The sequence below is a fragment of the Oncorhynchus mykiss genome, chromosome 14, assembly GCF_013265735.2.
Source record: "Oncorhynchus mykiss isolate Arlee chromosome 14, USDA_OmykA_1.1, whole genome shotgun sequence".
NCBI lineage: Eukaryota > Metazoa > Chordata > Actinopteri > Salmoniformes > Salmonidae > Oncorhynchus > Oncorhynchus mykiss.
Window position 1 is genome coordinate 35,024,807 of NC_048578.1, and position 24,561 is coordinate 35,049,367.

The following is a 24,561-nucleotide window of genomic DNA, read 5'->3' on the forward strand; positions in this document are numbered from 1 at the left end:
TCTTCCACAGCTGATAGGTGGAGAGTTGAGGTTCATGTACCTCTGTGGCAACATGCTCCCCGGTTCCCTGCGTGTCCACGCAGCCCCAGCGGTGTCGGACGGACGGTGGCACCACGTCCTTCTGGAGGTTAACAGCACCATCCTCAGACTCACCCTGGACCACATTTACTCAGCCCAGGTTGTCCTCTCTGAACCCTGCCATCTGATGCAGCCCCATGGGACTCTGATCTTCGCTGGCTCCCCTAGTCCTGGTTCTTCTCCCACCACCACCACCACCACCTCTACAGAGACCCAGGCCAGGGCCCAGACACAGGCACATGGCTTGGTGGGCTGCCTGGAGGGTATGGAGCTGAATGGAGAGCCTATCAGGACAGAGGAGGATAAGGAGTGGAATGGGCCTGGGAGGAGGAGGGTGTTTGGGGTCTACCAGTGCTGTGTCAACCAGGTCAGGATGAACAGCTGTGACAGTAACCCCTGTCTGAATGGAGGAATCTGTGAGGAGGAATCAAATGGAGGTCAGTTTCTTAACCTTGGCATACTGTATCACTCCCCAATAGTGTCAACCTCTACAAACAACACAAATAGCATACTGTACGCCTCTACCCACAACATTCAAGGTAGCAACAAAGCCTACAGGTTTAGAGAAAACATCCCTGTTGTTTATGGATATTAGTTCTGAGATGGAACTATACTTACGGCATATTGTCTAGTATCCCTTCAACAACATCTGATTAGTCCATCTGTGAGGGTGGACATTCAATCACCACTATGAAAATAGATTGTTGAACAAACTAGTGCTAGAACAGATTGGAGGAGTCATCTAGTTTATAAAATAGTATCATACTTGTTCTACAAGGAAGTTGAAACTAGAGTAGTGAGGTGCAAACTGAATAACCAGACCTCACGACAACTGGATGGAACCGAACTGTCTACCCTGTATTCCACTTTTTGAAAGAGTTGTTATCCTATCCTTCCTTAGAATCCCTCTGATGTTCCTGAGGGAGTAAGAGAACTGTCATGGTGTTCTAGAACTTCAGTAGGCTGATCTCTCTTCCTGTTTATATGTTGGTTTACCCTCAAGGCTTCCACTGCAGCTGTCCAGAGTCATCCCATGGCCCTCACTGTGAGCTGGACAGCAACCCCTGTGCCTCCCAGCCCTGTGCCCACGGTGGGGTGTGTGTGCCAAAGAGTCAAGGTTACATCTGCAACTGCCAACTCAATATGGCTGGAAACAGGTATATCTATCTCTCACATAGCTATCCCTCCCATCCCTACAGCCTTGGTATAAACACAATGTTAGTTTTTTCCCCCCACACTTTACTCCGATGATGACGTCAAGAAATCAACTTCATTTACAATGGAATTAGTGTTCACATGTCAAGGACAAAAAGGCCCATACACTATTATGCTTCTAATACCACATTTTAGTAAATGACAAATAGTGTTCACATTTCTCTCATCTTTAAGACCTTTCTACCTACCAAGTAGTACAGTTGTTCTGATTCTTTTTGGTTAGTCATGGAAAATGTTACCCATGGTATGCTCCCCTAGTTTCATTGGCTCGGGGTATGATTAAGCCTAATTCTGTTGTTTGTCCTCTTTCCTTCCTTGGAAAAGGAACTAAAAGCAAAATGTCTCATTTTTGTTCTCTGCAAGATAATGGACAATAAAGTCTTCTTCTTCTTCTTTAGGTGTCAGAGCCTTATCGACAGATGCTCTCCCAACCCGTGTCAAGGAGGGTATGACTGTACCTTCTCTGGGGGCTCCATCCACTGCAACGCCCTGCCCCAGGTATTGTACCAAGCTAAACTACAGTACCCATAATGCTCTGTGTAACATATCTGATTTTAGTAGGTGAAGTTAGGGTGAAGTTGCCCTAGACCAGTGGTCCGGCCCTGACTAAATCTAACCAAAAGGTGTCCCATCTTCTCATCAATACAGCTGTCTGCCGGGCTGGGCTACATCGAGATCGTGGAGATCTGCGCCAGCCTGACAGGGGTTTTCTTCCTGGTCGGTGTTTTTGTCTGTGTCCGTAAACGCTATGTCCAACAGAAGAAGAAGAAGCCTCTCTGTGTTCAGGACTCCAACGGTTACTTCCAACCCAGTCTGGCCAAATCCATGATGGCCAACACCCCAGAGGTCAGCCCAATAGAGATGAGCACGCTGATAGGTTCTGGAAACGACCTGGATAACAGTCCCTTCAGATCTCTGAAGCCTCGCAGCCAGATGGACCTGGGGCTGGGGTCCCAGGTAAGCCTAAGGGCCGGGAAGCAGAAGCCTCAGGGGCCCGTGGTGTGTAGTGTGGCCCCCAACCTCCCTCCTACACCTTCATCCATCTCTGACAATGAGTCCATCAGGAAACACCACTGGGATCAGGACTATGAAGGTGAGTTCAATTAATAATTAGAGTAGATAATAGCTGTCTGAGTTTTTAATTTATTGATGACTGTGGTAGTAGCTTACCCGACATGCCGTGCCGGTCTTCACTTTATCCAAATAAATTAGTGACAGCATTTAATTGACTTGACAGATGAGCCACCCAAAAGGACAAGTGTCTGAAGGTGAATGATCTGGAGAGGAGGACATAACAAAGCATTATTCATATTATACTCCTTCTCACTTTGTCCTTCAGATCAAAACAATGGAGGTTACTCATCCATACATGAATGTAATCCACTATCAGTTTTGATACATACAGAGCTTGTGGCTGTGAGCAATAGTCTGGTCAGGCAGGCATTTCCTGCAGAGGATAAGTTACTAAGGTGTTGGATTTGAATAGGTTTTTCCATCACTCAGCGGTTAGAATACCTTACCTACTGTATAACAAGTTTAAGGACACTTTTAACATTGGTGTGAAAATCATCTGAAAACAAAGACGTTTTTACTGAAGGACTATGGTGAATGATAATGTATTATTCTCTTCTCCCTGCCGTTCAGTCTACCCTGCTGATCCTGACTACTACGGTCGACCCAACCCTGCGGTCCAAGAGTACCCCCAGGTCCAGGAGTTTCCCCAGTTCGACATTGTGGAGGACACCTACGGCTCAGTGACCGCATCTAAAGACTCACGTAGAAACTCTCGTTACAGCGGATTCCCGTTTCCCCTGGAGCGCTCTGACCGCCGCGCTCCCTTACCCCCCTGTTATAGTAACCAGAACCTGGATGACTTCCTGGGGCCTGACGGTCTTCCCTTACCCAGCTCTCAGTGCCCCAACGAGTACACTGCCATCAGTTACTATCCGACGCAACATGCACAAAGCGTGGACAATGTGTCGTCAGGCTACCGGCGCCTCAGCATGCGCCTCAGCGTTGCCATGCCGTCCTACGCTGAGTGTAACTCTCCTCCTCCTCCCCCTGCAACACAACAGGCTGGGCATGCAGGACGGAACTCTCGCTGCTACAACGGGTCTGACGTGGTGGGGAGCGACTACGGAAGCTGTGAGGAGGTCATGTTTTAGAATGTTTTAGAGTGTTCTAGTCTAGAACCCAGTGGAACTAAGTGAGAGTTGCAGATACAGTGCTCTCTAACAGAGGTCTCTTTAAGGGTGAAACTGCAGCGTTCTATGAAATATTTGAGTCTTGAACATTCTATGATGTGAATTAATTACATTCTCTCCAGTCAATTCTTAGAATGTCTCCATAGAATGTGATTCTAAGTGGACTTGACATTCGGTAGAGTAAATGTAAGAGTCCCTCACATTTTCTTCCTCAGGGTTAAACAGTATTACGGGATGTTTATCTGAAACTATCACAACAAGGTCTCGCAAACAAAGATGTGCTGTACTAAACGCTGCAGCAATATCAAACGCTCACTCATCTAGACCCCTCTCTGAGGGAGAGAGACTGGTTTTGTATAAAACCCAATTCCTATCAAGAATGAATATGTCTACATGTCGTGCAGAAAATAGCTACATTTCGTACAATAATAACCATATAACCAAAACGATGTTGCATACGGTAATATGTATGACCTCACCATTCAGTACAGTATGTATGTAGTCATATGGATTGCGTCTGAAATGGCACCCTGTTCCCTATAGGCCCTGGGCAAAAGGAGGGCACTACATAGGGAATAGGGTACGATTTGAGACGTAGACACAAGTAGACAAAATAATGAAGGGGACTGGATCCTAACAGTAAGAAGAAATCCATCTTTAAATGAATAAATGGATCGTAAATATACATAAATATGACGTGTGTTTGTCATCAGACAGATTGTCTGTTCAATATAACTTTTATCACTGATATGGCCAATTGTGTAAATAGTGCATAGTGTGGAAGTACCCCCCCCCCCCCCCCCCCAAAAAAAATATGTTTTTATCGAGTTGTAAAGGTTGGTGGTATTCTTTTGTAATAAGTACTTTGATGCCCCCCCCCCCACCCCACCCCACCAGATTGGTTGGTGGTATTCTTTTGTAATAAGTACTTTGATGCCCCCCCCCCCCACCAGGTTGGTTGGTGGTATTCTTTTGTAATAAGTACTTTGATGCCCCTCCCACCCCCACCAGGTTGGTTGGTGGTATTCTTTTGTAATAAGTATTTTGAGTCCGAACACGTCAATGTGGCATCTAATCTGGAAAACCAGGGAATTATGGGAAAATTACTGAATTCAAAGTTATCATGATACCCCAATGTGTTTATACGTGCTGTGTATGTGTGTGCTAGTCCAATGAGTTCACATGAATGTGTTTTTGTGTGTATTATTTTTGTATCAATGTGAGGTGTATGAACCCCATGTTTTGAAGTTGTTTCTCTGTGAGAGATTTTAAGTCATGTAGTATTGCCAATTTATTTTCAGCACTGGAAAGACGCCATGAATAAAATATGATCTTATATTATTAACAAAGTATATGTTGTCAGTATTTATTGTAATACTTGTATGTGTAACGCACTGAGGCTGCTGGATTGACGTCTACAACGGCTATAACATGTACATGCAATACCAGCGGTGACCACAAGGAGACACAATTTGATCACATTGGTGGAATTAAACTCCCTTGCCATTTACACATGTCTCATTTTATAAAACAATTTCCCTTTGTGAAGACCAGATATTTTTCCAACATTAAGCCTACTCAGAGTAACAGCTCCATGGTGATGTCACTCTCTAGGAAAATGCATGACATCGTTTAGATAGTTGACTGATGATTGAGATGTCTCCCATGTTCTGTACAAGGGACAAGGGACAAGGGGGGGGGGGCTCATAAGTTAATACTTCTCATCAGACATGTCTGTGGATCCTGGCTACTAAACTAATGGATGTACATCATGAGAAAAGGGTCAGAGAGAGAAAGATGAACAAAGATTATTAAGAGAGAGATAGATGTGCACTACCCGGGGAGTGAATGAGTTGTGAGTCAGCTCCAACTGAAGCAGTAGAAATCAAATCAAATCAAATTTATTTATATAGCCCTTTGTACATCAGCTGATATCTCAAAGTGCTGTACAGAAACCCAGCCTAAAACCCCAAACAGCAAGCAATGCAGGTGTAGAAGCACGGTGGCTAGGAAAAACTCCCTAGAAAGGCCAAAACCTAGGAAGAAACCTAGAGAGGAACCAGGCTATGTGGGGTGGCCAGTCCCCTTCTGGCTGTGCCGGGTGGAGATTATAACAGAACATGGCCAAGATGTTCAAATGTTCATAAATGACCAGCATGGTCGAATAATAATAAGGTAGAACAGTTGAAACTGGAGCAGCAGCACGGCCAGGTGGACTGGGGACAGCAAGGAGTCATCATGTCAGGTATTCCTGGGGCATGGTCCTAGGGCTCAGGTCCTCCGAGAGAGAGAAAGAAAGAAGGAGAGAATTAGAGAACGCACACTTAGATTCACACAGGACACCGATTAGGACAGGAGAAGTACTCCAGATATAACAAACTGACCCCAGCCCCCCGACACATAAACTACTGCAGCATAAATACTGGAGGCTGAGACAGGAGGGGTCAGGAGACACTGTGGCCCCATCCGAGGACACCCCCGGACAGGGCCAAACAGGAAGGATATAACCCCAACCACTTTGCCAAAGCACAGCCCCCACACCACTAGAGGGATATCTTCAACAACCAACTTACCATCCTGAGACAAGGCTGAGTATAGCCCACAAAGATCTCCGCCATGGCACAACCCAAGGGGGGGCGCCAACCCAGACAGGATGACCACATCAGTGAATCAACTCACTCAGGTGACGCACCGCATCCATCTCATCACCAGCCTTAGCCTTGTCAGTTGCACCAACCAGTCAGATGAATGCTCTTATGACATTCTGATGAGGAGTATTCATTTCCTACCTAAGGGCTGTAGGATTTCCTTAGTGAGCATGCATAGATAAGGGTGTCCCCATGATTAAGGCTAGGTCATTCAGAATCAAGACATCACTCCACTTCACCTTCTCTCTACTGCAGACTGAAACACGCTGCATAGCCTGTGTTACAGATGGTATGTTCATTACGCATTACAGAATCAAACAACGCATACCAGCCTGGTCTCAAGAACGAGACGTAACATAGTAAAGTAACAACCAAATGAGTATGATATGTTACATTTGGTATGGTTACATAAAATCAGAAGGTTACTTAAGGTATAAAATGAAAGTAGGGTGGTTGGAAAGGGGTGGGCATATATAACGTAAACGTCAGGCAACCCAAAGGTTTCGTGTTTGAATCTTATCACGGACAACTTGAGCATGGTAGCTAATTATCCACCTTGCAACTAATTACTACTTAGCATGCTAACTAACCATTCCCTTAACCCTTTAACCTAACTCCTAACCCTAACCCTTAGCCTAGCTAAGGTTGGCTACAACAAATTGGAATTCATAATATATATGTTAAGCAAATTCACAACATATCGTACAAATTGTAATTAGTAACATATCATACGAAATAGATGGGCACCCACAAATGAATACATACCATATGAAACATAACATATCATACTAAATCAGGGCGGCAGGTAGCCCAGTGGTTAGAGCATTGGGCCAGTAACAGAAAGGTTGCTAGAGCGAATCCCCGAGCTAAAAAGGTACAACTCTGTCGTTCTGCCCCTGAACAAGGCAGTTAACCCACTGTTCCCCTGAACAAGGCAGTTAACCCACTGTTCCCCTGAACAAGGCAGTTAACCCACTGTTCCCCTAAACAAGGCCCACTGTTCCGAGGCCGTCATTGTAAATAAAAATTTGTTCTTAACTGACATGCCTAGTTAAAAAAAAAAATGGATTTACTATGTTACGTCTACCCCTGAGTCTAGGTTGCGCATACAGAACTAAATAACCAACGGCCCTCTTTATCTCACACACACATGTAAGTGTGATAAATCCCAATTACCTACTGTCCAGTCTGTCCATAGTGATTACAGTGAGAGGTATCCCTACTGTCCAGTCTGTCCATAGTGATTACAGTGAGAGGTATCCCTACTGTCCAGTCTGTCCATAGTGATTACAGTGAGAGGTATCCCTACTGTCCAGTCTGTCTATAGTGATTACAGTGAGAGGTATCTCTACTGTCCAGTATGTCTATAGTGATTACAGTGAGAGGTATCTCTACTGTCCAGTCTGTCCATAGTGACTACAGTGAGAGGTATCCCTATTGTCTAGTCTGTCCATAGTGATTACAGTGAGAGGTATCCCTATTGTCTAGTCTGTCCATAGTGATTACAGTGAGAGGTATCTCTACTGTCCAGTCTGTCCATAGTGATTACAGTGAGAGGTATCCCTACTGTCCAGTCTGTCCATAGTGATTACAGTGAGAGGTATCCCTACTGTCCAGTCTGTCCATAGTGATTACAGTGAGAGGTATCCCTACTGTCCAGTCTGTCTATAGTGATTACAGTGAGAGGTATCCCTACTGTCCAGTCTGTCTATAGTGATTACAGTGAGAGGTATCCCTACTGTCCAGTCTGTCTATAGTGATTACAGTGAGAGGTATCCCTACTGTCCAGTCTGTCTATAGTGATTACAGTGAGAGGTATCTCTACTGTCCAGTCTGTCCATAGTGATTACAGCGAGAGGTATTTTGGTTTGTGTCCTAGCACTATGTGTCCTCTCATCTAAGGCTACAGGGGGAAAGATCTCTGCACAGTGCCCTCAAGCTGGGCGTTTACCCGTTCACATACCACAACGTTGGCTTGATTGCTTTCCACCAGTCTACGCATGTGAAAGGACATGAAGCTGTCTCAGTGTGACAGGGACTACACTGGAATATTTATGACTCTAGCATGGACTGGGAACACAAATCGAGCCAAGCATTTCTAACACAACGGTCCATTTTGTTCCTCGAGGCCACCATTAATAGCTAAATAATTATCATTTTGCCCACATGTGCGTATCCTCAAGCCCAGAGCTACTGGGCTAAAGATGGACCACCAAACCATCTGGCATTCACCAGAATAGCCCTATGGCCATTCTGTCTCTGCTCTAGCATGTGGACCTGGATGCCATGACCTGTGAAAGGTGACAGTAGAGAGTGATGTATGTGTAAATACTAGCGGAAGGTCAAGGGTTATGGGTCAACAACGTACTTCATTATTAGGTCAAGTGGCATCACCAGATAAACAAAACACTCCAGGGATAGCTTAGGTCTGCAACCCAAATGGCACCCTATTCCCTACACAGTGAACTACTTTTGAGCAAAGGGTGCCATTTGGGATGCATGTTTGATTACACCAGGGGTTACACCAGGGCAGCATCATTTACAAGGACATACAGGGGATTTTCAAGTAATGCGTGAACAAAGTAAATTGTAAATGAGCTGGTGTGCACTGTAAAGAGAGGGATGTATACAGTATACACACCCTACCTGCCTGCCTGCCTGGACACATCCAAGGATTCAGATGTATTGATGAATGCCTGCAGTAACTGCACTGGTTAAAGTGTCATAACTACACTGAACAAAAATAGAAAATATACATTTCAAAATTGAGTTACAATTCATATAAGGAAATCAGTTAATTGAAACAAGTTCATTAGAACCCTAATGTATGGATTTTACATGCCTGGGAATACAGATATGCATCTGTTTGTCACAGATACGTAAAAAAAAAAAAGCAGAGATCAGAAAACCAGTCAGTATTTGGTGTGCACCATTTACCTCATTCAGCACGACACATCTTCTTCACATAGAGCTGACCAGGTTGTTGATTGTGGCCTGTGAAATGGTGTCCCACTCATCTTCAATGGCTGTGAAATGGTGTCCCACTCATCTTCAATGGCTGTGAAATGGTGTCCCACTCTTCTTCAATGGCTGTGAAATGGTGTCCCACTCATCTTCAATGGCTGTGAAATGGTGTCCCACTCTTCTTCAATGGCTGTGAAATGGTGTCCCACTCATCTTCAATGGCTGTGCAAAGTTTCTGGATTTTGGCGGGAACTGCAACACGTTGTCATACATGTGGATCCAGAGCATCAGGATCGTCAAGGTATCTCTGTGCATTCACATTGCCATCGCTAAAATGCAATTGTGTTCGTTGTCTGTAGACTATACCTGGCCATACTATAACCCCACCGCCACCATGGGACACAATGTTGACATCAGCAAACCGCTCACCCACACGACGTCATACACGTGGTCTGCGGTTGTGATGTCGTTGAGGCGTACTGCCAAATTCTCTAAAACGACATTGAGGCGGCCTAAAAATAACCCTTTTCTTCAAGTGCAGTCGCAAAAACCATCAAGCGCTATGTTGCAACTGGCTGTCATGAGGACCGCCACAGGAAAGGAAGACCCAGAGTTACCTCTGCTGCAGAGGATAAGTTCATTAGAGTTACCTGGCTCTCATGAGGACCGCCACAGGAAAGGAAGACCCAGAGTTACCTCTGCTGCAGAGGATAAGTTCATTAGAGTTACCTGGCTCTCATGAGGACCGTCACAGGAAAGGAAGACCCAGAGTTACCTCTGCTGCAGAGGATAAGTTCATTAGAGTTACCTGGCTCTCATGAGGACCGCCACAGGAAAGGAAGACCCAGAGTTACCTCTGCTGCAGAGGATAAGTTCATTAGAGTTACCTGGCTCTCATGAGGACCGTCACAGGAAAGGAAGACCCAGAGTTACCTCTGCTGCAGAGCATAAGTTAATTAGAGTTACCAGCCTCAGGAATTGCAGCCCAAATAGATTCTTCACAGAGTAACAGACAGGTCTCAACCTCAGCTGTTCAGAGGAGACTGTTAATCAGGCCTTCATGGTTGAATTGCTGCAAAGAACCCACTACTAAAGGACACCAATAATGAGAAGAGACTTGCTTGGGCCATGAAACACAATCAATGGACATTAGACCGGTGGAAATACATTGGGGCAAAAAGGTACACTTATTTTACACCATAATTTGCAAATAAATTCATTAAAAATCCTACAGTGATTTTCTGGATTTTTTCCCTAATTTTGTCTGTCATAGTTGAAGTGTACCTATGATGAAAATTACAGGCCTCTCTCATCTTTTTAAGTGGGAGAACTTGCACAATTGGTGGTTGACTAAATACTTTTTTGCCTCACTGTATGTCCTTTGGTGTGATGAGTCCAAATTTTTGGTTCAAACCGCCATGTCTTTGTGAGACAAAGAGTAGGTGAACGGATGATCTCCACGTGTGGTTCCCACCGTGAAGCATGGAGGAGGTGTGATGGTATGGCGGTGCTTTGCTGCTGAAACTTTATGCAATTTATTTAGAATTCAAGGCACACTTAACCAGCATGGCTAGCACAGCATTCTGCAGTGATATGCCATCCCATCTGGTTTGCGCTTAATGGGACTATAATTTGTTTTTCAACAGGACAATGACCCAAAACACACCTCCAGGCTGTGTACGCACTACCCTCTGCAGAGCCTTACGGTTGGATGCCAAGCAGTTGCAGTACCAGGCGGTGATGCATCCAGTCAAGATGCTCTCAATGGTGCAGCTGTAGAACTTTTTGAGGCTTTGAGTGGCCCAAACCTTAATGATGGTGTTGGGAGTCGTGCGCAGTTGTAGTTACCCTTTAATTCAAGTGCCCAGGCACCAAGCACTGTTGTTTGGTTAGTGATGTTTCTGTAGCATGGATTGATGGCCACTGGATTGGTGTAAATGATCATATCATTCTGCCAGATGACTAGGCAATCGCTTGCATTCATCATCTTTATGATAATTTGTAACAACAAAAAAAGCACAAAGTAGGTTGCTTTGTAACTAGTTAACATTTTTTGGGAAAGCCTTTCCATCTACCAGAAGACAGTAAGGCCTATCGTTAGCGTCTTACCTTGTTTCAAAGTAGCCAAAATCCCACCATATAAACTTGGGAGACGTTTATTCTATAAATACTTTGTCGTCATATGCGCTCCTAATCTATTGGTTTTCTTTCACATTATTTTTGTTGTCTAGAAGCCAAAAGGCAGTATCATTGTCATATTAGCAACCTATGATAGTTGTTACATCTTTAGATCGCTCTTAATAAATATTTTTACTCCGTCCATGACGTGCGCATTTTAGAGCAGTGTTTTCCCGCAAATATACATTTAGGAACATACTGGCTTAGGCCACACATCGCTGTGCCTAAACTGAGAAGAAATAAGATTTTATCAATTATTATTCATTGATACGGCGTATACGTCCACTACACTACTTTGAAAGGCATTGTGGGGATTAAGAAGTGCGTATTCACAATTATTTAATTTTTTTAATTGTTTACATATCAGGTGTACATCTATCCTGTGAGTTATTTGAATGTCTTGAGTGAAAAATACGATGATTATGACAAAATGCCAGTTTGTTGTCATGTGCTTTTTTTAATGGAAAAAAAACCTGATATAAACTGTACAACGGCCGTGTTCGAGAGAATCAAATCTATGATGCATTGTGGGTAAATGGTGACTGATCTACAAAATAGTAGGCCGTGTTCGAGACCATCAAAATCTTAATGTATCATGGTTCAATTGTAACTGACTGATTTACAAATTATTAACTGATCTGCAAATCACCTTGCATCATAAATAACTATTCTGTCTCGACACGCCTTTCAAGTTGGCTGCAATGTGGAACGTACACATAATGAAGTGGGTTGTATACGATGAAAAATGTGTCATTCCGTCTGTTTTTCCGCCTCCTTGAACGGCTAATAGCTCAGATACACATGAAAACATGAAATGACCCCGGGAATCGATAGAACATAGACTTGCACAAATACAATGTAACATTTTTAAGAAATGGGTGAATGTTTTCTTTCAGTGTAGAGCAGGGAACATACAGTTGAAAGTCAGAAGTTTACATACACTTAGGTTGGAGTCATTAAAACTTGTTTTTCAGCCACTCCCCAAATTTCTTGTTAACAAACTATAGTTTTGGCAAGTTGGTTAGGACATCTACTTTGTGCATGACAAGTAATTTTTCCAACAATTATTACAGATTTCACTGTATCACAATTCCAGTGGGTCAGATGTTTACATACACTAAGTTGACTGTGCCTTTAAACATCTTGGAAAATTCCAGAAAATGTCATGGCTTTAGAAGCTTCTGATAGGCTAATTGACATCATTTGAGTCAATTGGAGGTGTACCTGTGGATGTATTTCAAGGACCACCTTTGAACACAGTGACTCTTTGCTTGACATCATGGGAAAATCAAACGAAATCAGCCAAGACCTCGGGAAAAAAATTGTAGACCACCACAAGTCTGGTTCATCCTTGGGAGCAATTTCCAAAAGCCTGAAAGTACCACGTTCATCTGTACAAACAATAGTACACAAGTATAAATACCATGGGACCACGCAGCCGTTAATCCGCTCAGGAAGGAGACGCGTTCTGTCGCCTAGAGATGAACGTACTTTAGTGCGAAAAGTGCAAATCAATCCCAGAACAGCAGGAAAGACCTTGTGAAGATGCTGGAAGAAACAGGTACAAAAGTATCTATATCCACAGTAAAACGAGTCCTATATCGACATTTCCTGAAAGGCCCCTCAGCAAGGAAGAAGCCACTGCTCAAGCCAGATTAGTTTGCAACTGCACATTTTTGGGAAAAATGTCTTCTGGTCTGATTAAACAAAAATAGAACTGTTTGGCCATAATGACCATCGTTATGTTTGGAGGAAAAAGGGGGAGGCTTGCAAGCCGAAGAACACCATCCCAATCGTGAAGCACGAGGGTTGCAGCATCCTGTTGTGTGGGTGCTTTGCTGCAGGAGGGACTGGTGCACTTCACAAAATAGATGGCCTCATGAGGAAGAACAATTATGTGGATATATTGAAGCAACATCAAGACATCAGTCAGGAAGTTAAGCTTGAACGCAAATGAGTCTTCCAATTGAACAATGACCCCAAGCATACTTCCAAAGTTGTGGCAAAATGGCTTAAGAACAATGGAGTCAAGGTAGTGGAGTGGCCATCACAAAGCCCTGACCTCAATCCCATAGAAAAATTGTGGGCAGAACTGAAAAAGCATGTGCGAGTAAGGAGGCCTACAAACCTGACTCAGTTACACCAGCTCTGTCAGGAGGAATGGGCCAAAATTCACCCAACTTATTGTGGGAAGCTTGTGGAAGGCTACCCAAAGCGTTTGACCCAAGTTAAACAATTTAAAGGCAATGCTACCAAATACTAATTGAGTGTATGTAAACTTCCGACTTCAACTGTAATTACAAAATAATTTGTAGACTGCAAATTGACCGCAAGAAGCCCAAACACGTTTGACTAAAACAAAATAATTTCAAACCTAGCTTATATTTGTATACAATCACATATCGCTCTATTATGCGTGGGAATACTTGAACATATTTCTTCAAAATCACGTGGAGCTGATTTCCAACAAGGAAAAAGCAAAAAATAAAAGTAAAATTTTTGCTCCGAAAACTTGGGGGGCCAAATAAAACCACATGCAGGCCGCCAGTTGGGGAACCCTGTTGGGAACCCTGGTGGGAACATTGGGTGGAACCTTGGGGGAACCCTGGTGTAGCTCCTATAGAGAAGTTAAAGACGTCACCCCAAACCACTCTCTCCATGGCACTCAACAGCTCAGTAAAAACAGGACAATTAAACAGAAAGCATACAAGGAAGTCCAAACAACTTAAGTGGAGAGCATTTCAGATAGCGGAGAGCATTTCAGATAGCGGAGAGCATTTCAGATAGCGGAGAGCATTTCAGATAGCGGAGAGCATTTCAGATAGCGGAGAGCATTTCAGATAGCGGAGAGCATGTCAGATAGTGAGGAAATATGCTCATCTTTTATTATATACGCACTCGTTTTTATTTTTGCTGAAATTACAGTACATTCAGTGACTCAAAATGTACAATATTACTCTGCTTAACATACATCTGTAAAAACCCCAAGACAAGCTGTGATGATAGTTGAGGTATTCATGATATGCAAATATTTATTTCCATTAAAAGACATAAAAAAAAAAAATGATAATAAACATGTACCTTTATTTAACTAGGCAAGTCACAACAAATTCTTATTTACAATGACGGCCACCGGGGAACAGTTTGTTAACTGCGTTGTTCAGGGGCAGAATGACAGATTTTTACCTTGACAGTTCGGGGATTCAATCCAGCAACCTTTCGGTTACTATCCCAACGCCCTAACCACTAGGCTGCCTGCCCCCTCAACTACTGACATGCTCCGGTACTTTGGCAAATAGTACTATTTAAAAAAAAACATGTACTCCCGCTTTGGGCTGGATGTGTCAATGTGTAGTTCATACATGCATCATCTATGAGCAGAATTACTGTTTTATCTCTATTCAAAATAAAATCCTTAGCTTGAAAGCGGCTGTTTTCTGGAACCTATACAGCGCTCTTTTCCCTACATTTACCCCCACGTGGGCCAGCCCCCGTAGCAATTAAGAGCTTCAGCACCTCGCCATTTGAGTCACAACTATCAAGACACACACAGTAGAGTGAGGGAGCGAGAGCTATGATGTGGTGGGACATACGCCGTAGTACACCACTGTCGGGGGCCTACTTTTGTCCAGAACTACTGGCTAACAAGTACGCAAAAGTACCTGGAGAGGATCTTTCAGTTCTATGATGGGTAACCTCCAAGTCATCCCCTTGTAGCTAATGTCCACAGAGACATCAGACTAGTGATTGCCTACATCCCAAATGCCACCCAATTCCCTATTATAGTGCGCTACATTTGACAAGGGCCAATAGGACTCTGCTCAACAGTAGTGCACTATGGAGGGAATAGGCTGCAATTTGGGACGTTACCTATATGATGAGTACAATTTTTAAGGGGATGTAAACATCAGAATTCCCGTCAACACCACAACAAGCAACAAAAATGCTTAAGTATAATTTCCAGAAGTGTGAACTTATTTCATTTAAGTTGTAATGAAATAAAATTTAAAAAATGATTAAAAAATAAAAAATGACATGTTCATGAATACTATATTTGATTTAAAATAAAGTGCAAACTCACAATAGTTCAAACCTGCCATTATTCAAAGCTAGTGTAATTTCCAGAATAGTGAACTGTTTCCCATTTAGACTGTAAGGAAATAAAAACATAATTTTAATTTTACAATGTTCAAGATCACGAAAAAAAGACCCCTTATAAAATGTTCAGCAGTATTCTCTCACGGGAAATTCAGAATACTATATTTCAGCAACAATAAAGTGCAAACTCAACAATAGTTCAAACCTGCCATTATTCAAGGCTAGTCGAAGAGACCAACTATCAGTTAAATTCTCCCAATGCCATGTGACATCACCATGATATCCAACCCAGTCTAATCTGGGCCCGCCTCGGTCCAACCCAGTCTAATCTGGGCCCGCCTCGGTCCAACCCAGTCTAATCTGGGCCCGCCTCGGTCCAACCCAGTCTAATCTGGGCCCGCCTCGGTCCAACCCAGTCTAATCTGGGCCCGCCTCGGTCCAACCCAGTCTAATCTGGGCCCGCCTCGGTCCAACCCAGTCTAATCTGGGCCCGCCTCGGTCCAACCCAGTCTAATCTGGGCCCGCCTCGGTCCAACCCAGTCTAATCTGGGCCCGCCTCGGTCCAACCCAGTCTAATCTGGGCCCGCCTCGGTCCAACCCAGTCTAATCTGGGCCCGCCTCGGTCCAACCCAGTCTAATCTGGGCCCGCCTCGGTCCAACCCAGTCTAATCTGGGCCCGCCTCGGTCCAACCCAGTCTAATCTGGGCCCGCCTCGGTCCAACCCAGTCTAATCTGGGCCCGCCTCGGTCCAACCCAGTCTAATCTGGGCCCGCCTCGGTCCAACCCAGTCTAATCTGGGCCCGCCTCGGTCCAACCCAGTCTAATCTGGGCCCGCCTCGGTCCAACCCAGTCTAATCTGGGCCCGCCTCGGTCCAACCCAGTCTAATCTGGGCCCGCCTCGGTCCAACCCAGTCTAATCTGGGCCCGCCTCGGTCCAACCCAGTCTAATCTGGGCCCGCCTCGGTCCAACCCAGTCTAATCTGGGCCCGCCTCGGTCCAACCCAGTCTAATCTGGGCCCGCCTCGGTCCAACCCAGTCTAATCTGGGCCCGCCTCGGTCCAACCCAGTCTAATCTGGGCCCGCCTCGGTCCAACCCAGTCTAATCTGGGCCCGCCTCGGTCCAACCCAGTCTAATCTGGGCCCACTCAGTCTAAAAACTCAAACCGTTGGTACAAGTGATAAAACAAATGAAATAGCCGTAGTGATAACTGGAAGATTAGTAACATGAATAAATCCAGTGCCCAACCTGAGACAAATGTAAGAAATGAAAATGTCAACATAAATAACATCAACTGAGAAATAACACAAATGGTATTAGCTCTACAATAACACACATTGTTTTGTATTTTCTCTTTACAGTCCCTTCATCAGTATTACAGTAGGTGATCTAGTCAGCTTGCCTTAAATGTAAATGAAGCTTCACCTTTTAAAAAAAAAAAAAAAAAAGTGAACTTTCAACTATTACATCTGGTCTCTAAATGTAGCCAATCAGTAAACGGTATTCAACGGTCATCGTCATAGCGACATGTACAGCAGTAATGACGATGGTGATCAACAGACTACAGGTTGTTGTGTTCTGATCGTCTTATTAAACACGGTCAGTCATTTACCATTCTATTGGAAATAGTCTAGTCACACTGGTTAAAAACATACATCTTCCTCTTTGTAAGGTCTGTAGAATGAAGATATCATTCAAAATGGCACTTAACTGTTATTTAAATGATATTATTAACTCGGGTGGAAAGCCATGGTATATCAGACCATATACCACGGGTATGACAAAACATGTATTTTTACTGCTCTAATTACATTGGTAACCAGTTTATAATAATTCATTTGATCACTTAAAACAACTTTAACCACTCCCAGGATGTTTTAACAATAATAAAATGTTACGAGAATGCGATTGCACAATATTCAATGATTTGGTTAAATGATTCAACGTAAAATAATAAAACATGTAAGATAGAAGGTGCGCTTGCAGCACAGCAGAGTTTAAAATATAAAAGTATGTAATAAAATTAAGAAGTTAAAAACATCGAAGCTCATGAGGCACAGAGAGAATGACGCTCGTGTCAGAAGAACACATTCTCTACTTGGCTATACAGCTAGTGTAGAAAATAGTTGATTTAACACTTATATTCCATTAAATAATTGTTCCACAGCGACCAATAACCACAACAGTAAGCAGACTCACAATATCAATAAATGTGTAATCAATGGACAATGGAGCAAGTGAGAAAAACAAAAAACATGGCTGATGCCAGGGTGAGGACTTCTGGGTTTGATTGTTTGACAGCAGTGGAGGCTGGTGTCACCTTAAATCGGAGGAAGGTACCATCCATTCTAGAACGAACCTGTCCTCAGATTTCTCCACCCACCAGCCTCCACTGTTTGCCAGACAAACCACTGTCAAGATATCCTCCTCTTCCTCACTAAATCTCTCACTGGACCTGGAAGAAGGTCACATCCAGATTGTCATGTCTGCCGTTGCGTTTGATGATCTCTGTGATGGATATATAGGTGCCGGTGATGAAGCCGATGAAGCCGATGACAGAGATCAGGGTGTTCTTGACGATGACCCAGGGAGACAGACCTTCGTTGTGGTAGGTGAGGATCTGGAGGAGTGGAGGGAAGATGAGAGCCAGGAAACTGCTGCTGATGGACCCCACTAAAGAGATGACCAGGTCCAGCTGGGGGATCAATATGGCCAGGACACCTGGGGAGAGAGGTTGGAATAATAGTATGTGAAATTGTGAAAATGATAATGCCCCTTTTAGTGTAAAAGCTGTTTGAAAAGACCACCTGAAATTTCAGTCCGTTTTGGTTGGATGGAGTTTTGGGCTTCCATGGTGACATCACCATTCAGCGAATTAGTTAGACGAATGAGAAAGAGTTCCAAATCTCTCTGCCAATAACAGCTCATTTTTAGTTTTCCCCTCCCTCTTTAAACCACTCCCAGACAGTCCTAGCTAGACTCTTGCTTGAGAAATTGCTCTTTGCTAATAAGCCATTTTTGTTTATTTTCAACCATTTTAATTTAAACAAATCACAGTAAGGTACTAAATTATTACCCACAAATGATTTGATGTTGAGATAAAACTGCTGCATTGGACCTTTAAAGTCTGTTGTATAAGAAGGGACTTGAGGGCCTCCCGGGTGGCGCAGTGGCGCTGTACTGCAGCGCCAGCTGTGCCACCAGAGACTCTGGGTTCGCGCCCAGGCTCTGTCGTAACCGGCCGCGACCGGGAGGTCCGTGGGGCGACGCACAATTGGCCTAGCGTCGTCCGGGTTAGGGAGGGTTTGGCCGGTAGGGATGTCCTTGTCTCATCGCGCACCAGCGACTCCTGTGGCGGGCCGGGCGCAGTGCGCGCTAACAACCCCTTTCCGATTGTTGTGCAGGGTTGCTTCTCAGCCAAGGGAGTGGGCTCACTCACAATTTTGCCCAAGAACACAGCCATGAATAAAGAATGGTACCAACACATCCTCTGAGAGCAACTTCTCCCATCCAGGAACAGTTTGGTGACGAACAATGCCTTTTCCTACATGACGGAGCACCTTGCCATAAGGCAAAAGTGATAACTAAGTGGCTCGGGGAACAAAACATCGGTATTTTGGGTCCATGGCCAGGAAACCCAGACCTTAATCCCATTGGGAATTTGTGGTCAATCCTCAAGAGGCTGGTGGACAAACAAAAACCCACAAATTCTGACAAACTCCAAGCATTGATTATGCAAGAATGGGCTGCCATCAGTCAGGATGTGGCCCAGAAGTTAATTGACATCATGCCAGGGTGGATTGCAGAGGTCTTGAAAAATAAGGGTCAACACTGCAAATATTGACTCTTTGCATCAACTTCATGCAATTGTCAATATAGGCCTTTGACACTTATGAAATGCTTGTAATTATACTTCAGTATTCCATAGTAACATCTGACAAAAATATCTAAAGACACTGAAGCAGCAAACGTTGTGGAAATTAATATTTGTGTCATTCACAAAACTTTTGGCCACGACTGTACACACTGAGGTGTTTGGGATGGTAGACTGCCCTGGGGGCGTCAGACAGAAAGACAGACGTCATACTCACAGGTAAAAACAACGAGCGCAGCGCGGATCAGAAGATCTACCGGCAGTTTCCATCTCTCGGAGACACGGGACACCACCGGAGGAATCAGGATCTCAGCTGGCACGTAGAACTGAAGGGCAAAGGTGATGTAGATACCGAAACAGTAGAGCAGCTTTACAATCTGATACATCCTAGATACAGACAGAGACACAGGGAGAGAGAGAGAGAGAGAGACGGAGAGAGAAAGAGAGAGCAAGAGAGAGAAAGAAAGAGAAAGAGAGAGCGCAACAGAGAGCGACAGTGAGAGAGAGAGAGAGAGAGAGAGAGAGAGAAAGAAGAGACAGACAGAGGTTAATGTCAAAGGCAGACACAGCCACCATGGTTGTGAGCCATAATTTTTCCAATGTTCTTTTTTTTTTTTTACAATACAAAACATACACATACAAATGACAACATCACACCTTCTCAGACCCACCTGCTTACACCTCCATCTCTCTCCGGCCACATGGCCTCAAACTGCACCATTTTGTTTCTGTCCGTCGCCCCACACACTTTCAACATTTACTTAATAAAGCATTTGACCTGTCCATTGTGTTAACGATGGAGAATTGGTTGATATCTAGTTCAAGAATATGTTTTTCAAGATGACTGACAGGAAAAGTATCATCCAATCCATCGATTGCACCCTCATATGCCACGTCTTGAAATATGCAGACAGATTAAAATGACCTTTCCATTTTAATACTTCTGACAGCCAACTTCCTAACTCCGCCCATAAAATGTTGGACTTCATAACATTCCCAGAAGGCTATGGGTTACTACAAACGAATGAAAAATGGTCATTTAAATTTTCTACGGGCCTAAGAATAATGTTTTTATATTTCTATATGATCAACCCATAAATAACCTAGACCAACAGGATCTCATAAATCAGGGCTGCCCAACCCTCTTCCTGGAGATCTACCGTCCTGTAGGTTCTCAGCCCAACCCTCTTCCTGGAGATCTACCGTCCTGTAGGTTCTCAGCACAACCCTCTTCCTGGAGATCTACCGTCCTGTGGGTTCTCAGCCCAACCCTCTTCCTGGAGATCTACCGTCCTGTAGGTTCTCAGCCCAACCCTCTTACTGGAGATCTACCGTCCTGTAGGTTCTCAGCCCAACCCTCTTCCTGGAGATCTACCGTCCTGTAGGTTCTCAGCACAACCCTCTTCCTGGAGATCTACCGTCCTGTAGGTTCTCAGCACAACCCTCTTCCTGGAGATCTACCGTCCTGTAGGTTCTCAGCACAACCCTCTTCCTGGAGATCTACCGTCCTGTAGGTTCTCAGCACAACGCTCTTACTGGAGATCTACCGTCCTGTGGGTTCTCAGCCCAACCCTCTTCCTGGAGATCTACCGTCCTGTGGGTTTTCAGTCCAACCCTCTTACTGGAGATCTACCGTCCTGTGGGTTCTCAGCCCAACCCTCTTACTGGAGATCTACCGTCCTGTGGGTTCTCAGCCCAACCCTCTTCCTGGAGATCTACCTGGAGATCTACCGTCCTGTGGGTTTTCAGTCCAACCCTAAGTTAACCCATCTGATTCTACTAATTAGCTGCTCAACAAGAGCTTAACTAGCTGAATCAGATATGCTAAATTAGGGTTGGACTGAAAACCTACAGGACAGTAGATCTCCAGGAAGAGGGTTGGGCAGCACTGTCTTAAAAAAATCTAGACCAACGGGATGTGATAAATAATCTAATCTAGACCAACGGGATGTGATAAATAATCTAGACCAACGGGATGTGATAAATAATCTAGACCAATAGCTTTTGACAATGATTTTACATGAGGCCTAATTCACATGATATACCTAACATACTTCCATCCACTAGGCTAATAAATCACATGTTCCTTTTGATCATCTACCTAACCTATATCATGTTATTTCAAGTTACCCATTTGAAGGGCACGCAAAAGCAATTTAGAGTTGTTGAACGAGAACGTTGCTATAACGGTCATACTAAATCAAAACTCCTCTTTCAACCAGCATAATACTGTATGATTCAGTGTAATGTCTACCACATAATACTGTATGATTCAGTGTAATGTCTACCACATAATACTGTATGATTCAGTGTAATGTCTACCAGCATAATACTGTATGATTCAGTGTAATGTCTACCACATAATACTGTATGATTCAGTGTAATGTCTACCACATAATACTGTATGATTCAGTGTAATGTCTACCAGCATAATACTGTATGATTCAGTGTAATGTCTACCACATAATACTGTATGATTCAGTGTAATGTCTACCAGCATAATACTGTATGATTCAGTGTAATGTCTACCAGCATAATACTGTATGATTCAGTGTAATGTCTACCACATAATACTGTATGATTCAGTGCCATGTCTACCACATAATACTGTATGATTCAGTGTAATGTCTACCACATAATACTGTATGATTCAGTGTAATGTCTACCACATAATACTGTATGATTCAGTGTAATGTCTACCAGCATAATACTGTATGATTCAGTGCCATGTCTACCACATAATACTGTATGATTCAGTGTAATGTCTACCACATAATACTGTATGATTCAGTGCCATGTCTACCACATAATACTGTATGATTCAGTGTAATGTCTACCACATAATACTGTATGATTCAGTGCAATGTCTACCACATAATACTGTATGATTCAGTGCCATGTCTACCACATAATACTGTATGACCACATAATACTATATGATTCAGTGTAATGTCTACCACATAATACTGTATGACCACATAATACTGTATGATTCAGTGTAATGTCTACCACATAATACTGTATGATTCAGTGTAATGTCTACCACATAATACTGTATGATTCAGTGTAATGTCTACCACATAATACTGTATGATTCAGTGTAATGTCTACCACATAATACTGTATGATTCAGTGCCATGTCTACCACATAATACTGTATGACCACATAATACTGTATGATTCAGTGTAATGTCTACCACATAATACTGTATGATTCAGTGTAATGTCTACCACATAATACTGTATGATTCAGTGTAATGTCTACCACATAATACTGTATAATTCAGTGCCATGTCTACCACATAATACTGTATGACCACATAATACTGTATGATTCAGTGTAATGTCTACCACATAATACTGTATGATTCAGTGTAATGTCTACCACATAATACTGTATGATTCAGTGTAATGTCTACCACATAATACTGTATGATTCAGTGCCATGTCTACCACATAATACTGTATGATTCAGTGCCATGTCTACCACATAATACTGTATGACCACATAATACTGTATGATTCAGTGCCATGTCTACCACATAATACTGTATGACCACATAATACTGTATGATTCAGTGCCATGTCTACCACATAATACTGTATGATTCAGTGCCATGTCTACCACATAATACTGTATGACCACATAATACTGTATGATTCAGTGTAATGTCTACCACATAATACTGTATAATTCAGTGTAATGTCTACCACATAATACTGTATGATTCAGTGTAATGTCTACCACATAATACTGTATGATTCAGTGCCATGTCTACCACATAATACTGTATGATTCAGTGTAATGTCTACCACATAATACTGTATGATTCAGTGCCATGTCTACCACATAATACTGTATGATTCAGTGCCATGTCTACCACATAATACTGTATGATTCAGTGTAATGTCTACCACATAATACTGTATGATTCAGTGCCATGTCTACCACATAATACTGTATGATTCAGTGTAATGTCTACCACATAATACTGTATGATTCAGTGTAATGTCTACCACATAATACTGTATGATTCAGTGCAATGTCTACCACATAATACTGTATGATTCAGTGCAATGTCTACCACATAATACTGTATGATTCAGTGTAATGTCTACCACATAATACTGTATGATTCAGTGTAATGTCTACCACATAATACTGTATGATTCAGTGTAATGTCTACCACATAATACTGTATGATTCAGTGTAATGTCTACCACATAATACTGTATGACCACATAATACTGTATGATTCAGTGCCATGTCTACCACATACTGTATGATTCAGTGTAATGTCTACCACATAATACTGTATGATTCAGTGCCATGTCTACCACATAATACTGTATGATTCAGTGTAATGTCTACCACATAATACTGTATGATTCAGTGTAATGTCTACCACATAATACTGTATGATTCAGTGTAATGTCTACCACATAATACTGTATGATTCAGTGTAATGTCTACCACATAATACTGTATGATTCAGTGTAATGTCTACCACATAATACTGTATGATTCAGTGTAATGTCTACCACATAATACTGTATGATTCAGTGTAATGTCTACCACATAATACTGTATGATTCAGTGTAATGTCTACCACATAATACTGTATGATTCAGTGTAATGTCTACCACATAATACTGTATGATTCAGTGTAATGTCTACCACATAATACTGTATGATTCAGTGTAATGTCTACCACATAATACTGTATGATTCAGTGTAATGTCTACCACATAATACTGTATGATTCAGTGTAATGTCTACCACATAATACTGTATGATTCAGTGCCATGTCTACCACATAATACTGTATGACCACATAATACTGTATGATTCAGTGTAATGTCTACCACATAATACTGTATGATTCAGTGTAATGTCTACCACATAATACTGTATGATTCAGTGTAATGTCTACCACATAATACTGTATGATTCAGTGTAATGTCTACCACATAATACTGTATGATTCAGTGTAATGTCTACCACATAATACTGTATGATTCAGTGCCATGTCTACCACATAATACTGTATGATTCAGTGTAATGTCTACCACATAATACTGTATGATTCAGTGTAATGTCTACCACATAATACTGTATGATTCAGTGCCATGTCTACCACATAATACTGTATGATTCAGTGTAATGTCTACCACATAATACTGTATGATTCAGTGTAATGTCTACCACATAATACTGTATGATTCAGTGTAATGTCTACCACATAATACTGTATGATTCAGTGCCATGTCTACCACATAATACTGTATGATTCAGTGTAATGT

At 42.8% G+C, this 24,561-nt stretch overlaps 2 protein-coding genes and 1 long non-coding RNA gene across 7 annotated transcripts in view; 1 reads left to right on the top strand and 2 right to left on the bottom strand.

The window, feature by feature from the left end:
* LOC110489217 (protocadherin Fat 2) overlaps positions 1-4,297 on the top strand; it is a 68,355-nt gene extending 64,058 nt beyond the window's left edge. Inside the window, exons 24-28 of the mRNA XM_021561849.2 lie at positions 11-515; positions 1,082-1,235; positions 1,692-1,791; positions 1,942-2,386; positions 2,938-4,297. Of these exons, the coding sequence (XP_021417524.2) occupies positions 11-515; positions 1,082-1,235; positions 1,692-1,791; positions 1,942-2,386; positions 2,938-3,458 (1,725 nt within the window). The 3' untranslated portion in view covers positions 3,459-4,297. The remainder of the gene's footprint in view (positions 1-10; positions 516-1,081; positions 1,236-1,691; positions 1,792-1,941; positions 2,387-2,937) is intronic.
* Positions 368-3,357, bottom strand: LOC118938729. The gene is made up of 3 exons (XR_005035991.1): positions 3,196-3,357; positions 2,464-2,570; positions 368-492 (listed from the first exon to the last, which is right to left on the bottom strand). It is a non-coding gene; the product is annotated as an uncharacterized LOC118938729 (long non-coding RNA).
* Positions 4,298-17,284: 12,987 nt separating the features above from the next.
* Positions 17,285-24,561, bottom strand: part of LOC110489216 (proton-coupled amino acid transporter 1) — a 40,690-nt gene continuing 33,413 nt past the window's right edge. For all 5 annotated transcript variants that reach the window (XM_036943405.1, XM_036943403.1, XM_036943402.1 and 2 more), the window contains 2 exons: positions 19,475-19,644; positions 17,285-18,104 (listed from right to left, as the gene is read on the bottom strand). In XM_036943405.1, the coding sequence (XP_036799300.1) occupies positions 17,830-18,104; positions 19,475-19,644 (445 nt within the window). In that variant the 3' untranslated portion in view covers positions 17,285-17,829. The remainder of the gene's footprint in view (positions 18,105-19,474; positions 19,645-24,561) is intronic.